The 14935-nt window shown below is 35.6% G+C and overlaps 2 protein-coding genes across 6 annotated transcripts in view; both read left to right on the top strand.

Moving 5' to 3' along the window:
• The first annotated feature begins 1725 nt into the window (after window positions 1–1725).
• LOC142337122 (uncharacterized) lies at window positions 1726–10671 on the top strand. Its single transcript, XM_075386221.1, has 4 exons — window positions 1726–1795; window positions 9402–9560; window positions 9719–9905; window positions 10392–10671. The coding sequence occupies exons 1-4, from the start codon at window positions 1728–1730 to the stop codon at window positions 10629–10631; spliced, it is 654 nt and encodes a 217-aa protein (XP_075242336.1). The 5' UTR covers window positions 1726–1727; the 3' UTR covers window positions 10632–10671.
• Window positions 10652–14935, top strand: part of LOC142337094 (protein CLEC16A-like) — a 107628-nt gene continuing 103344 nt past the window's right edge. For 3 of the 5 annotated variants that reach the window (XM_075386211.1, XM_075386184.1, XM_075386193.1), the window contains exons 1-4: window positions 10653–10839; window positions 13630–13758; window positions 14125–14258; window positions 14450–14578. In XM_075386211.1, coding sequence (XP_075242326.1) covers window positions 10733–10839; window positions 13630–13758; window positions 14125–14258; window positions 14450–14578 — 499 coding nt within the window. In that variant the 5' untranslated portion in view covers window positions 10653–10732. Of the gene's footprint in view, window positions 10840–13629; window positions 13759–14124; window positions 14259–14449; window positions 14579–14935 lie in introns of all 5 variants that reach the window. The other 2 variants (XM_075386202.1, XM_075386175.1) reach the window with 1 other exon arrangement.

Here is a 14935-nt window from a genome sequence, read left to right as displayed (position 1 = left end):
TGATGGAGGGTTTTCGTTGTTGTGCTAAGATAGCAGGTAATAAATTATTACCAAGCGGGGTTTGGGGGGTATGGTGTGTTATCCCTCTGAAGTTAATTGTATATGAATGAAAGAGGGGTGAATGATTTATTCGAGATTATTTTCCGGTTTTGCAGAAATTTACTATTTTTTCCGGTTGTTTCCAGTTGTGGGGTATTTTTGTGTTTTGCCATTTAGTTTTCGTCCAATCACAGTAAAAAAAGTGTAAATTTGATATATTTAGAGTTTATATCTATGTATTCCAGTAAGTACTCCTCTGCGTGAAAACTATAAGTAGCAGAGTCAAATTTAATCGTGGAAAATATTCCAAGCTCTCTCCCTCTCTGTGGTGGTTGGGGTTTCTTTCCTTCTCTTTCTTGTTTGTATTATCTCTCTCGAACAATCTCGGTCTCTCTCCGTCTCTCTAAGATTAACTCTCTTGTAGATGCCGCTCTTCATTTGCTGTTATGTGGCACGATGTCATCGTCTATTACCCTCATTAACGCTGAATTATAGCAGAAAAGTTGTATCACAAATGACCTAAATTGCACTTTTTTGAGGAAAACATCGTTAATTGCTCTCAAGTAAAGTTTTTAGCAATTGTATTAATCCTGTTGGTCTTTTTTGTGCGATTTTTTGATTGACTGATTTTTCGATCTTTTCCGTTTGTGCCCCCCCCCCCCCCCCAGTACGTTATGCTCCCCCCAGTTACAGAGCACGTGTCATTACATAGTAAATCATTATGTAAAAATATTGCACGTGCATCTGGGGGTTGCAAATAATATGCACCCACTAAGCTGGGGGGCACAAACGGAAAAGATCCGATTTTTCCTGTGACCCATATTACTTTTCGTCCACAGAAACAAGATAAAGTTATCTTGAGCCCTTCAGCTCAGTAGTCTCCATTGATGCGATTCGGAAAAAAACTGTGAAGGGCGGTTCTTAGAAACTGATCCCACATGATCGATGGCTTAGGTTGTCTCATGTTTAGTGGTTTGAGTAGAGTGCATCAATCCAAAGCAATGTTAGTTTTAGGATTGAATTTCGGTTATAGGTTATCTGACCATTAAGCTGGGGGAGGGGGGGGGGGGGGGCTGTTATGAGAAAGACCCGAATTTCGGTATTTGGAATGTTTTGGACACCATCAACTTAATCCGAATTAAGGTAAGTTTGCACTCCTGCGAAGCTGTCTCTTATGTCTAAGAAGATGTAGAGCCCTCAAGAAGTCATACACACTTGCCGATTTTTGTGTCTGCAATTGTTGAAGGAAAGCTGCATTGTTCGTAATTCACTCGCCTCTAATTCTTTGTTTTCCTATTATAGTTGACTACGTCCTATTTGTTTAACTAATTGTGTTTACCTTCTGTTTGACGATGCTATGAGCATGTGTTTTTGCGATAAATTAACACTGCTGTGATGTTTCATGGTGGGGACTCACTGTTCCTTCCATTGGGTGGATCACCCCTGTTTTATTTATTTGGAATACTACGAATTCGCAGCATGAAATAGAAACTTGCAGCCAAGATGTATACCTTTATCCAATATGCATTTTTCATGTGTCTAGAAACAATGGTCCCTGATCAGCTCGCCATGAGCACCGAAATAATGAAGGCAGGTAATTACCATAGAAGGAAAAAGTCTGGTGTTTCATGTCAAACATTTGTTGCTATAAAGGGTCTGTTGAAAATGTCTTCCGTTTTCAGAATCAAATGAGCTTGCTTTTGACAGGATATTATTCAAAGTGCTTCAAATGCGGCTTACAGACTACAGTTTTGCTGTTAGTGAAAACTTAACTGTTTGTAAACGAGCAATTAGAAAGAAGTTGTTGAGTTATCGTAGTTAATAGCCGTTGTTAATACCCATGCTTCTCATGCACCGTGGGATGTAATCCGGAAATCACGGCGAAGCGCACCCACCGAACCGCCAATCGGAAATTCTTCTAGGTTTGCATCCCAATTCGGAATTGAATTGAATTGAATTCACGTCTTATACATAAGACAACTGAAAGATTTAAAACGTACAAACGATAGATACTTGAATAAAATGTATGAAAGTAACACGTGCACGAAATAAACTACACATCAATGCTATAGGTATGGTCCTTGCATAGACGAAACGTAATTTTCTGTGAGTGTCTTTTTGGTTAGGCTTACGCACTCCTCCAAGTGATTGATATTCTGGCAGTTTTGACCACATAGAGCACAGATACATGGATGTTCGTCTTCAGATGTCCCGTAGCACCCTGTAGCATCCCAATTCGTCTAATTGAATTAGCATGGCGTATTTTATTCTACTCCATATAACAGGCGCTAGTGAAAATGGCAGACGTACCAAAATATAGAAATTTTTATTGCTGGCCGATCACAATTGAGAAAATGGGAATATTGTTTTCTGATCGGCTTATTGCTCAACAAATTCTCCGTGTTTTAAAATATGAATGTTAACGTAAAATTTCTCAGAAATCGCGATAAGCCAAAAGAGAAAAGTTAGTTTTTTTTTTGGGGGGGGGGGGGGTGTGGTCTCAGGTTTGGTTGTGATATATTCATATCAAGTCCAACGGGCCGGTTAGGCATGGTCAGATGCGGTAAAAATGTAATCTAGAATTAGGCTATGTCCAATTTTGGTTAAATGAACGCAAACGACTCAAATGAAAAAAATGTAAAGCATTTGATATTAAAAAAGCTATTGAAAACAATTTTTCGAAATAATGTGAAAAGAAAATTATCATACTTCACTTGCATTAGTATGGACAAAGATCAAAAGCGTTTTTTAATAAGGAAACTTAATGTTTATAGCTGTGATAGTGAGCTACTACCGTCTTTCCTGGTTTTTTATTTTGTCGAGTTTTTTCTAACGACCGCGTCGCGTCACAATGACTTCAAATCTGCGTTTGTAGTTAGTTTATTCAAGCAATTTCATCTGAATTTTGTGAGTGACATCGTTTTTAAATCTGTGCTTGGTTATGTTTTTTTGAGTGATTAACTGTTTAGTCACACCTTGGCTTAACACCACTCAAAAATGACCTCGCCCGTTCAAAATGATTCTCTAACTCAAGTAGATAAGGTCAACTGAGTAATGACGGTTTCCTGAGAGCAGCTAATAGAAGCAGCAATACGCTATTCACATTCATAATCTAAGTATAGCATCTCAGCTTTAAAAGAAATTTTGCTCTCGAGCTGTTTTTTTAATCTTTTTGAAGCTGCAGATTTACGAAGTTGCAAGAGCTATTTTTAGAAACTGCCAGATATGTCTAAGTTTCTGTGAGATCTTACGCTTTGCCTGAAACAGGTATCCCCTCGTTTATTAAAAAATTTATTTGACTATTATTTTTGAAATTTAACAGAAATAAGCAAATATGATATACTGGAGACAAGAACAACAAATGAAAAGAAATTATCCTCATTTCTCTTACTCTAGCTCTAGTTTTCGCAACTCTAGTTGTTACTGATGATTCCAGTGACTTTCAAATTCAAGTTATAATTTTGTTTGCAGTTGATTAGTAGTGTAAGTTAACTAAAATAATGAAATTTTGCAGTCGTCGACTTATCTGAGAATTTTTAGGAAGATTAAAATTATTGAAAATAGGTAACTGGAATAATTTTTTTCTACCAAAAATTATAGGAAATGGGGAAATATTGTTGGCATCCGTTTGTATACAGTAAAATAGGCATGGACCGAATATAGGTGTATGGGAAAAGAATAAAAATAACGAAAAAAGAGTCATCCTTTTTTTGAATAATTAGATTTTGTTTTTAACTTTGACTTAGAGTTGTATCAAGTTTTTTCTTCAATCTAATTTCTGTTTTAGAACAATAGTAAGAACGTTAATAACAAATCCGAATTAGAGTGATAAACTGATCAAATAATGTCCAATTGCTATTGGGAGGCCAGTTATTGTTTTTCAGCTTTGAATTGTTGAATTCATAGGTAGCGCGAGTTATTTGGAATTTCAGGTTCCGGTGGAAGATTTTTCTTGCGGCTAGTGCTGAATTACAATTAAGGTAACAGAATATTTATAACGATTTTTTACCAATATTTAGCTCTAATTAGTGTTCAGTACGTATATTTTTACAATATTGGGTGCAAACACTTAGCGTGTTTTTTTTTTCAATTTTCTGTGGTTGACTTGACCTATTTTTTGCTCCAATGCAAGTAAAATTTGCAGTTTAGCTTCTGTTTTGAGGGTTCTTGAAGTCGGCCTGACTGGTTGAGTCTCCTTAATTGAAACATTAATTGTTAAAGAAACATTAATTAAAGAAACATTAATTGCTATATTAACGTTTCAAATATTGATGGGAATACCGCAACGGCCCCCATTGACTCACATAGCAATGTCTGCATGAAATTGTGCTGTGGAACTGTTTTCGATAAAACGAAAAATGTTGCCTAATGGAGCAATCCTTGGACTATCTTGATTAATGCAAATTTTACTGTTTTTTGGATCCGCTGTGCATTGCTTGCCCTCTTTTTCTGCTGAGATGTCAGCTCATTATGGTCAACTGAGTAAGTGGGTTCTTTAATGATGTCCTCACTTTGTGCTCTGAGCTCTGAGAAGCAGGAACAACAATAATTCAAGTGGCTGGAAGAGACTTAAAGCAAAAGAGGGCCATCACGAATACAAAAAACTCAAAAGTAGGAGGAATCAATCCTGGAGGTACCGCTTTTTTGTTGAAAAACTGGCCCAGTTTTTGCTTCTATTTTTGGCAAGGTAAGTCCCTATGCCGCAGAGTTGAATATCGAAAGCTGTTGTAGGACTAAAAATGTTCGTCTACTTCATGTTCGAAGGATCTCATGGGACAGGTCACGTTTGAATTCGTATTTCTGCGTTTCTAATTTTGTCAATGGAGTATGTTGAAAAGCTTGAATTCTGGATTGGTCTGTTCTTTTTCTAGGGTGTACATCAGTGGTTAGGCCAGAGAATAGTTAAGTTCTCTCAGCCAGAAACAGTGGCTAGCTGTTGAGTCATCAAATGATTAATTGCTCTTGAACGAAGTTCATAGCAATTATTGTAAACGTGTGTGTCTTTTTTTCGACTCGAAGAGGAGTATTGAGATTCTACAGGTTTTTTTTTAGCAGAAAGCAAGTTTTTTCATGACTTGAATTTTGAATTTTTTCTGTTCGAGCATTTACCTCCGTTTTTGATTGTTGACTTCTGTTTTCGAACATTCGACTTTGACAGTAGCTTCGTTTGTAATGTATAGTGATTAGGAACTGCTGGTAATGTTCAAGATGAAGAGGTCATTTTGAGATATTTTTTGTTCCTATATAAGTCACCCCTAATTATTTAAACTACACCGCACAAACCCCCCACCACCACCTATCTACCCTCCCACCGTCCCGCACCCCCCCCCCCCCCCCCAACTTACCCCTACCCCCAAACTACCCCCTCCCTTCACCTAACTACCCCCCCCCCCCCCAACTACCCCATTTTTAAAACACTTTAATGTGGTTTGTTGGGCTACTTTTATTTTTTTTCTCTTGTCTATTTTGATGTTCTGATTTCGGTAAGGTTAGGTTAGAGATTATAATGCACGACGATTCGAGTCGTTTCCGGTATTCTGCAGGCTATGTTTTTTTATGCAAAATTTTTGCTTGACAATTTTGACTTTTCGAGGGACTTCTACGCCCTTGACTTTTTGCGTTTCGCGTGCTCTAAAATTTTCTCTAAATCACAATTTCAAGCAGCTGAATTCAATTGGCGGCAATTTAATAGTAAAAGTCAAATGAAAAGTGCGCCGAAACTGGTGCCATTTTTTACTTTAAATCTTAATAGTGGTATATGTTAACCTCTAATGTGGTTATTTGAAGCCGACTATTGAACTTCTTAGTCCCATTTAGCCCCCCCCCCCGACTGAAGCAGGCTGCAATTGATTAGAGCTCCCACTAGTCGTTCGAGAGCAATTCTTCCGACGTTTAGTCGGTTATGTTTTTTCTTTCTAAACTTGGCCTTCATGACGCTCAACAACCAAGATTAAATCGAATATTTTAGCTGTTATTGAATCCTCAAGTTTTCAACCAATTGTTTTTTTTTACTAAAACCAGTATTAAAAGCAATCAAAACGATGTTTTTTCTGGCATGTGCTGCCCAATGTGCTAAGCACCACGAAAAGGATGGGTTTTATTTGATTCATTTGTTTTACAACTTCAGAAAATACGGGTATAATTCTGCATAGGTTCTCATTTGATATTGTTTTATAACTTCTTAATGCGATTTATCGCTCACGAGGAATGAACATACCAGAACTTTTCTGTGATATGGCTGCTTCCTGGTACGAGAAAAGTCTGCTCTTTAGCAAAATTTTGTTTTCGTAATATCAAAATATCAGTGTCATCCTCCAAGGATGCCTTTTGAAAATGGAGGGCATCTCTTGATGAGTTCGTTATAATGTTCTCAAGCTTAAATCTGGTTATAAATTAGATCCAATAATTATATTTAAGGGCATTGAAATATACCGGCTTGATACTTTGAATCTTAAGGGATCTTATCACGGTGTCCCTAGTTTCCAATGCTGTGAATAGAAAGCAATCTGAAAAAATTGATTATTGAAACTGGATGAACCTCGATACTAATTTTAAGCAACTACTCGGTCAAAGGAATGCTGAAGGATGTAAAATCGGCCTGTATCAGTGTGCTCTTAATTGGGTTCAGCTATGTAAATGAAAGGCGTGAAATTCCGTCAAGAACTAACTTATCACAGCTGTCAGTTCTTTGATGATGAATTGAGAATCGCGAGAACCCCAACAAAAATTATTCAATGCTGAGGAATATGTCACGAAAAATGAATGGGCAGCTTCAAAAAAATAGGCTGTACAGCTAACTTCGTGGAGTCGGTCAATATTTTTTGTTGAAAAGGTTGAATTGATTCTTAAAGCTGTTCCGGTTGTTAATAGTGAAAATTAATTGCTGTTTTGAGAGCAATGAGCCCTTCTCCTTGTAATATCCTTCTTTAAGATTTCTTTCGCCAGAATTGTTAATTTGGTTTTCGCATTTTGGTTTTTTTCCCGAAGACTCAGAAGAAGCGATTGTCCAACCTTTGTCTGAAAAAAGAAACCCTGATGCAGAGGTCCCATCAAACTACCGGCTCAAAACCAACCTACGGTTTGTGTTAAAATCATTAGAAGGAGCTGTTTGTGAATTATGGACAGTGTCAATTATTTTCATTAAAACTGATCTGTCATCCGCTTCTGATACCACTGATTATCGTTTTGGTCTCCTTTTTCCCAACCGTCGAGGATTGCGCTCAACTGTTTTGGGCCTCCTCACATAATTATTTGACCAAGCGCTCTCAAAAATTGTCATCCATGGAAGCTTTTCTATTTGAACAAGTATAGAAAGATTTTCGCAAGGATGTTTTGGGTCCGCTGCGTTTTCTCTGAATATGTTCTTTTTTAGATATTTTTAATCTTTCTTGTTTGTACCACCCCAGTACGCTGTCCACCTGCATTTGCAGAGACCGTGTTTATACTTAGAAAATTATTTTAAAATATAGGGCGTGCTTCGGGGGTTAAAAAATTATGCACCCGCTACACAGAGGGGGGGGGGGGACGGTAAAGATCCAATAAGTTTAGACAACTGGATCTGAACTATTATTTCTTTTCTGTTGATACTGTTTCTTTATTTCTTACTTGATTTTTCGACATCGCAAAGTAAAAACATATTTATTCTCAGCACTGTAGTAGCATTGTTTACTGGAACAACATTGAAGAAGCACAGAGACTGAGTCTATGATTTTCAGCAAACGGGGCGAAAATGAAACTTATAGTCTAGATATACTTCATAATGCGAAGTTTTTCGAAAATGATTTGCTGGGTGTTGCTGGGCGAAATTTTATAGTGGGAATTGTTGCTTTCATCATCCTCTGTGAATTCCAAGTTGTCTGTGCGAACCATCACAACTGCATGATTGGGTGAACACTATACGATTGCATTCTATCACACTGGTATTCAGATCTACTTATGGCAGACGAACTTTTCTCAACCAAATGATTGTAATAAAACGCTCTTTGTTTTGAGGTCAACCACGTCTGAACTTAAAAACTTAAAATATTTTGATTCTTCTGCACTGTTGGCTTTATAAATAGTGCCTGAATGAATTAAAATAAAATTCTGCGCAATAGAACGCTAAATGTTAAAACTTTGCCTTCTTTTTGTTCATGTTTTTGTCTTTGATATAATTTTAAATAATTGGCTTCTTAGGGGATTTTCTTCGAAATCTGAACAACAAAAAAGCATAACCGTTTAAGGAAAGCACAAAAAAATTGTTCTTGCAAATTTTTCTTGTTTCTTGAGACTTAACCAGATGTTGATGCGTAAATTTTGCGGTTTGTCTCAAATTGATTAAAGGTTCGATTTAGTTGAAATACTCCAATTGTTTTAATATGCTTTTTGCCTTTCAAGTAATAAGACAGGTCTCATATGGTGACGGTTTAGAACAATTTTTTGCTAAAATTATTCAAAAAACTTAACAATACTATTTACTCCAGTGTTTTAGGGTTTTGGCTTGACTTTTGATCAGCTAAACGAGCGAAGTATTGGCAATGTTTAAGAACTGAAAATAAAATTTCAATGAGAAAAATATACTTTTTTATTGTTGCAATCCTCTTTATTGGTGCTTAGTTTTTCCCGATGAACTTCATTTTCCCGATGACCTTTGAAGTCATTGAATTATTAACTACCAAAAAGCTTGAGATAATCAATAAACAAAGTATTATTAAGTTACAAAATGCAGAAAACTTGGACTTCGTACTTTTTCTTCGATTTGTCAAGTAATATTGAAAAGAAAAGATATGAAAGAAAATTTGAGAAGAATCTCAACTCAAATTTTTGTACAGTGGATCTTAAGTCGAACTAATTGGAATGTTTGAAATGAACAATATTTTAGAAAAACAAAATTTTTCGTTTTGTCTTTTTAATCTGTCTAAAATCATGCTAATAATTAAGATCATAGTCAATCACTTCTTGATTTGATATTTCTATTGGTTAAAGTGATCGCTCAAATACTTGCTATTGGTTGCTACCACTGAACAAAGTGTCTGTGAAAGGATCTTTATATCGCAATAAAAAGCTGATTTTTTACAGCAAAGAACACAGCTCAAATTTGCTGGATACAGAAAAATAGCTTCAAATATAATTTTGCAAAGCTGATTGTGAAAAGAGCTGCTCCTCCGAGTAACAGGAAAACTTATTGGCAAACTTGAGACACAGTCTTCCACAAGCTGTGTTGTTTATTATGCCCGAGGTGTCCTGTGAACGTTTGGGAAATATTGGTGCCATAGCCGGTTAAAAAAGAAATTAAAGCACAATTGATCCCCATTGTTCTGCATTTAATACTAAGTTACTTGAAGCTGTCATTATACCTTTTTGTGAATTGTATGTATGTTCAGGAACGCCCTGAAAGGAAAAACGGCGAATTTAGTTCTAGTGCAAGCTGCAGAGAAAAGAAGGAAGAAAAAACAACTGGCATTGGATAAACTATATTCACAGTTAGAGAAGAGAATAGTGCCAGACAGAGAAACAAACTATGACCTCTTGGAGTCTAATAGGTCAGTATTGTTTTTATTAATTCCATTGTTTTCATTACATTTAAGTTATCTGACAATTTTAATGCAAAAACTTGATGTGTCGTCAATCTGTCGCATTGGTTCCTATTTTGACAACTGAAAAACGTGTTACATTTACTAGTTTGAATTTGACGCTTTAGAATGCGAACAGATCAAGAGAAGATTTCGACAGATGAAATTAATAGACGTGCTGTTTTGGATATAGCGTGGACGCGATTTCGAACAAAACAAAATAGAGATGAAGTGAACGCTATGAAGAGATTCGTTGACCGTCATTGGGACGCTCTGAAACACCTGAGGAAATTGGACAGTGTTTTATACCAACAGGTTGGTAAAAAGCGAGCTTGCAGTTTTGATAATTGGCTGTGAAAATTTATTAGGTGCTTTTTAAACATGATTTGATGTTTGAATTTTTGCCTGATTACGAGATCTGATTTGCAATCGGGTATGCTAGCGTTCAATTAAGTTAGACAAGATCGTCATGTTCTAGTATTTTCTTTGATATTGGTGAACCAATTGATTTGCAATCCGTATCACAACTATTTGAGAACTTATGCTTTTTGTGCTTAAATATTAATCAGTAAATACACCCTCAACCGTAAGATAATCGTGGTTCACGTTATAGAAGGACTAGCAACCGTTTTTGTGATTTTCGTGTTATCTTCAATTGCTTGCATAATCTTGAACGTAATCATGATTTTGGCCATTTAATTAGATTCTAGCTAACAATAACGGTGACGCATAGCAAACATTTACTATTAGTTATGCGATGCTGCTTGTCTAAGTTTTCTCCAATAGTAATTGATTTTGCAGGCTGTTGATCTGTCAGCTGACGGTGTTATGCAATCGGTGCCCTACTTACCCAAATATCCTCCGAAAGCAAAGCATGAATATCAGGATGGCTCATGTACCGATGTTTCATCTGAGAAAACACAAATGAAAACTTCAATAGGACCGAGAGTTGAAGCGGCGAGGGCAAAAATAGAAGAACGGCGTCAAAAGGAATTGAGAGTAAAGAAACAACAGAGACTTCAATTGTTGAACAAAAAATGAGTTCAAATTATTTTTTAATTAGTTGTCAGATTTTTACACAGTTGGTTTTATATCATTGTTCCTAATACTGTAACGAAGTTAACTGCAACGCCTTCGGGGCCATGGACACCTGTTTTAAGTTCGGTGGTCTCTTTCAGATAGAAGTTATGTTTTCCAAAGTACTGCCACGGTGGAAGCCCAAAAACTACCACTCTCTAGAAAATTTAAAGTTAGTATCCGATGTTTCTTGCATAGATTTCTATTTCATTTATTGCCCTCAAAATCAAAAAGAAGCAAGATTAACTCCTAAGACCATGTTTTAGATGCCTCTTGTTAGGCTTGGTTGGACATTTTATTCGTTGACAGGTGTGATGCTAATTGCTGTTAGTAACATCCTTTTTTTTTCCTCCTTAAGCCCGGTTAAGCCCAAGTTGTTATTCAAAATTGCTCGATCTTCTGGCAATGCTTGTTTCTTTCGAGGAATAGCCGGTTCAGCTTGCTACGAAATAAAATATGTAATAGCAATTGGTTAGTTAGCAATTGTCTTTAGTTTGCAATTTGTTAAAAGTCTGCTGGCAAAAACAATTTTTCAATTTTTTTTCAAAACTAGACAGGTCTGTGCGCCTATTTTGGTTTTTCTATTCTTTCGTGGGCATTTTAGTGGTCTGGGATTTTTAAAGAAAGGTTTTCTTTTCCAGGTGCACTTCATTATACAAGGATATATTGAATTGTTTTTTGTTTTTTTAGTTCGCTTTGTTTGTGGGGTTAAATACTTCAATGGATTTGAATAGCTTTCTTCACGAGTACTTTCAATAGGTGATAGTTTTTAAAAGATGTTTTTGGCTGATACGACTCTTGGAATCGTTTTTGGATTTCTTAAATGTGAGTTAAGTATTAAAAAAATGTTTCGGTGATCAAGTTCAGAGCCGAGAAAAGAGATAGGGCTTATTTTGTCCCTTCCGTCTTTTGAAATCGAGCGGAAAATTTACGTGTAAAAAGTTTTTGTCTGGGCGAGTGAAATTTTGTTTTTACGTGCCGCTTTTCGAAGCTGTTTTTTTTCGGCCTTAAATTTTTTAAGATATCTAACAGGTTGTTGTGGACTCTAGTAACAATATCCATGTTGGTTGATTTGATTGGGTTTTGAAGTTTTTTTTCAGTAAATAAACGGTTTTTAGCGCCAATTTGAATGTTCTTCAACTATTCTGCATTTTTTTAAATTATTTTTTGACCTATTGTACTGCTTTTTTTTTAAAAAAAATTATTAGTGTCTGAATTGAAGCCTGATGCTTATAGCCAATGTCTACTACAAATTTATTCAAGTTTTTTGTGCACAAAGTTGCTTCTTTTGGCTATTATTGGCCTTCTCTTGGTTTTTTACAATTCAAAGAATTTGAATTGTTTTGGGGCGCTGTCTTTTTTTAAAGATCTGTTCACACATTTTCATGATTTTTGAAGTCAAATTGGAGTAGTGATCTTGGTCACGCCGAAACAGGAAATGAAGCGAAAAAGCGAGTGGTTTTGCGGCGTGAATTTTTTTCGCTCTAATTTTAAAGTAGAGTAAGAAAACGATGTTTGAACAAAAATTCGCTTTCTCGCTTGTGGTTTTTTGTTCACATGCGGCAATTTCACTTTGATTTTTACTGTTTTTTTGATTTTTTTTGGATCAGATTTTTTTCTAAATGGTTTTCCCAATCCATTCATAGTTCATTATAGGCCTAGTTTTTTTTTTGTTTGAACCAAATTTCCATTTCTCTCTAGTTGTTTTTTTGTTGACATGCGGAAATTTCACTTGGATTTTTACTGGTTTTTTTTAAATTTTTTGTCCGATTTTTTTTAGAAATGGTTTTTCTGATTCACTCATAGTCCGTTCTAGGTCTAGTTTTTCTGTTTACTCAATGAAAATTCTTTGAATTGTACGTCAGGACTTGGCCTGCTATGTTTTTTTTTCGTCGTCATGATTTTTGTTACGACCATATTACGTCACAGCTACTTTTTGTTCATTCGTTCATGCAATTTCAACTGAAGTGCGTGTGTGACGTCATTTTTCGTTCTTAGTGGAGCGATATTTTTTGTTCATTCGCGTGATTAAATTTTTGGTCACACTTGACTTACCTCACTCTCAAAAATGACTTCCTCACTTTGAAATTGACTTTTATTTACTTTAATTCAAAGAGATAAGGTCAAATGGGTGTGTCACTCTAGATGAAGGTTATTTGAGAGCAGCTAATAGAGGCAGCAGAAACTTATACATATTTTTAATCAAAATATAACATATCGGCCTTCAATGAAAAGACGAATTTTTTTGGTCTGTCTCTTTTAATGTTTTTTTGAGACTGCAGATCTACAAAGCTATTGCGGCTATTTTCTGGCAATCTGCCAGCTATGTTATGGAATTTGACAAAAACGTGAAGAAATTTGATACGCATTTTAGTGTTTTCATTTTATTTTAAAATGAGATATTAATGAGCTTATTATGTTTTGCCCAAGTTTATGGGGGCAAATGAATGGCTTCGCTTGCAAGAACCAAAATTTTGTTTCTTTACTTATTCTATCTAAAAAAATGGAGCTTACCTTTTTTGAGTGACTTCCTCTTATTAACGGCATGTGTGCTACTAAATTTTTTTAAGGTCATTTGAGTGACGAGATTGTGATCATACGTGACTCCACTCAATATAATGACTTTTGCAATTGACGTTTAATTCGAATTATGTTACGTTCAGAGGAACTTAACTAATAAAAATTCCCGAATTTAAACTAGTTTTTATTAATGAATCTCAAGAATGTTTTGTTTGACATAGTTTTTTGAGCGGCGTCGATCACTTTTTCAACTTATATCTGTAACTATTTCTGAATAACTCTAACATATTTGAATAACACGACACGCAAGTCTATTTCGCAACTATTCCCGTAATCTGCAGTCTATTATCATTTTAATAAGAAGCTGCAGTCATTTGAGAGAAGTTTTTCAATGTCAGTCGACTCCGTTCGTTTACTAAAAGGATATGTTTGTGCTGTTTAGATATCTTCATATGGTTTTGGTGAAGAATTCGTCTGTGACCAATCAGAATCGGAACCTTCTAGTTGAGACGTTGAGGTCTATATCTGAAATTATGATATGGGGTGATCAGAATGATTCGTCTGTCTTTGAGTAAGCACCCTCGGTGGCCCTGGTTGATAGTTAATTGAAAATTTTCTGATCAATATAATGTATCGGTTCTACAGTGCTCTGCAATGGTCTATTTTAATAATGAGAAAAACAAAAGCCACCAATTGAAGAAGACATTGCATTGAACATGGTCTTAGAAATGAGCGTAAAAGCATTCATTGGATCTCTTTAGACCTGACTTAAAAAATACGATCTATAGCTGATTCATGATAACCCTCTAAGGGCAAAAGTTTCGAGCGGCTAAACAGTAGATAAATGAAATTATTAAGAGTGACCTCACGCATTGTTTGTTATCCATTTATTTTTAGGGTCCTTTAAATGAGAATTATAGTTTGTTATTTGTTTCAGTTTTTTCCTTGAGAAGAACATGCTGTCTTACTTCAAGAAGATAATGAAGCAGAAAAGTGGAGAAACTGTCTGCGTACAGCTGCTGCAGACTCTCAATATTCTATTTGAAAACATCTCTCACGAAACCTCACTGTGTAAGTTGTGCTATCTTACTGTTTCTGCATCACATCGAGACAGAAAGATTATCAGTTTTGGAACAGGTATATTTATAACTCTTGGGTTAAATTTTAGCAATTAAACTAGATATAAATTTACATACTATTTGTTAATATTTGAAATCGAAACTTAAAAATTGTGAGAAAACTTGTTTGTTTTGGATGTTTAGATTTTCTGTTGTCCAACAACCACGTGAATTCCATAATTGTTCATAAGTTCGACTTCACAGATGAAGAAGTTATGGCTTATTTCATCTCTTTTCTCAAGATTCTTTCACTCAAACTCAATACATCTACAGGTGAGAAACTTTCATGATTCCGAATTCAGAGAGATATAACTTAAAACCGAAGAATTTTGAAATTTTACCGATAGAAAAAGAGTAAAATTGCGTCTTATATTATAGTGTTATTCATTGCTGCGTTGCGAGATTTTATTGACTCTTGGTTTTCAATTTGAATTGTATTTGCGCTTTTCCGAATCGAAGAGTAAGAGCGACTTTTTTTATCGCTCCCGATAGAATTTTTAAGCTTTTTATAAATCTGTTTTTTTATAAGCCTGCGAAGCGATACCGGCTACTATTTGGGACATCGTTTTTTTAAAATTCGTCGTCTCCAGGGATGATTCTTGCGACCTGGCTTCTTGGAATTGACTCTGT

The sequence above is a fragment of the Convolutriloba macropyga genome, chromosome 1 (assembly GCF_964194025.1).
Source record: "Convolutriloba macropyga chromosome 1, txConMacr16.3, whole genome shotgun sequence".
Taxonomy (NCBI): Eukaryota; Metazoa; Xenacoelomorpha; order Acoela; family Convolutidae; genus Convolutriloba; species Convolutriloba macropyga.
Note: the sequence above shows the minus strand (reverse complement) of the source record. Positions and strands in the feature narration are given on the sequence as shown.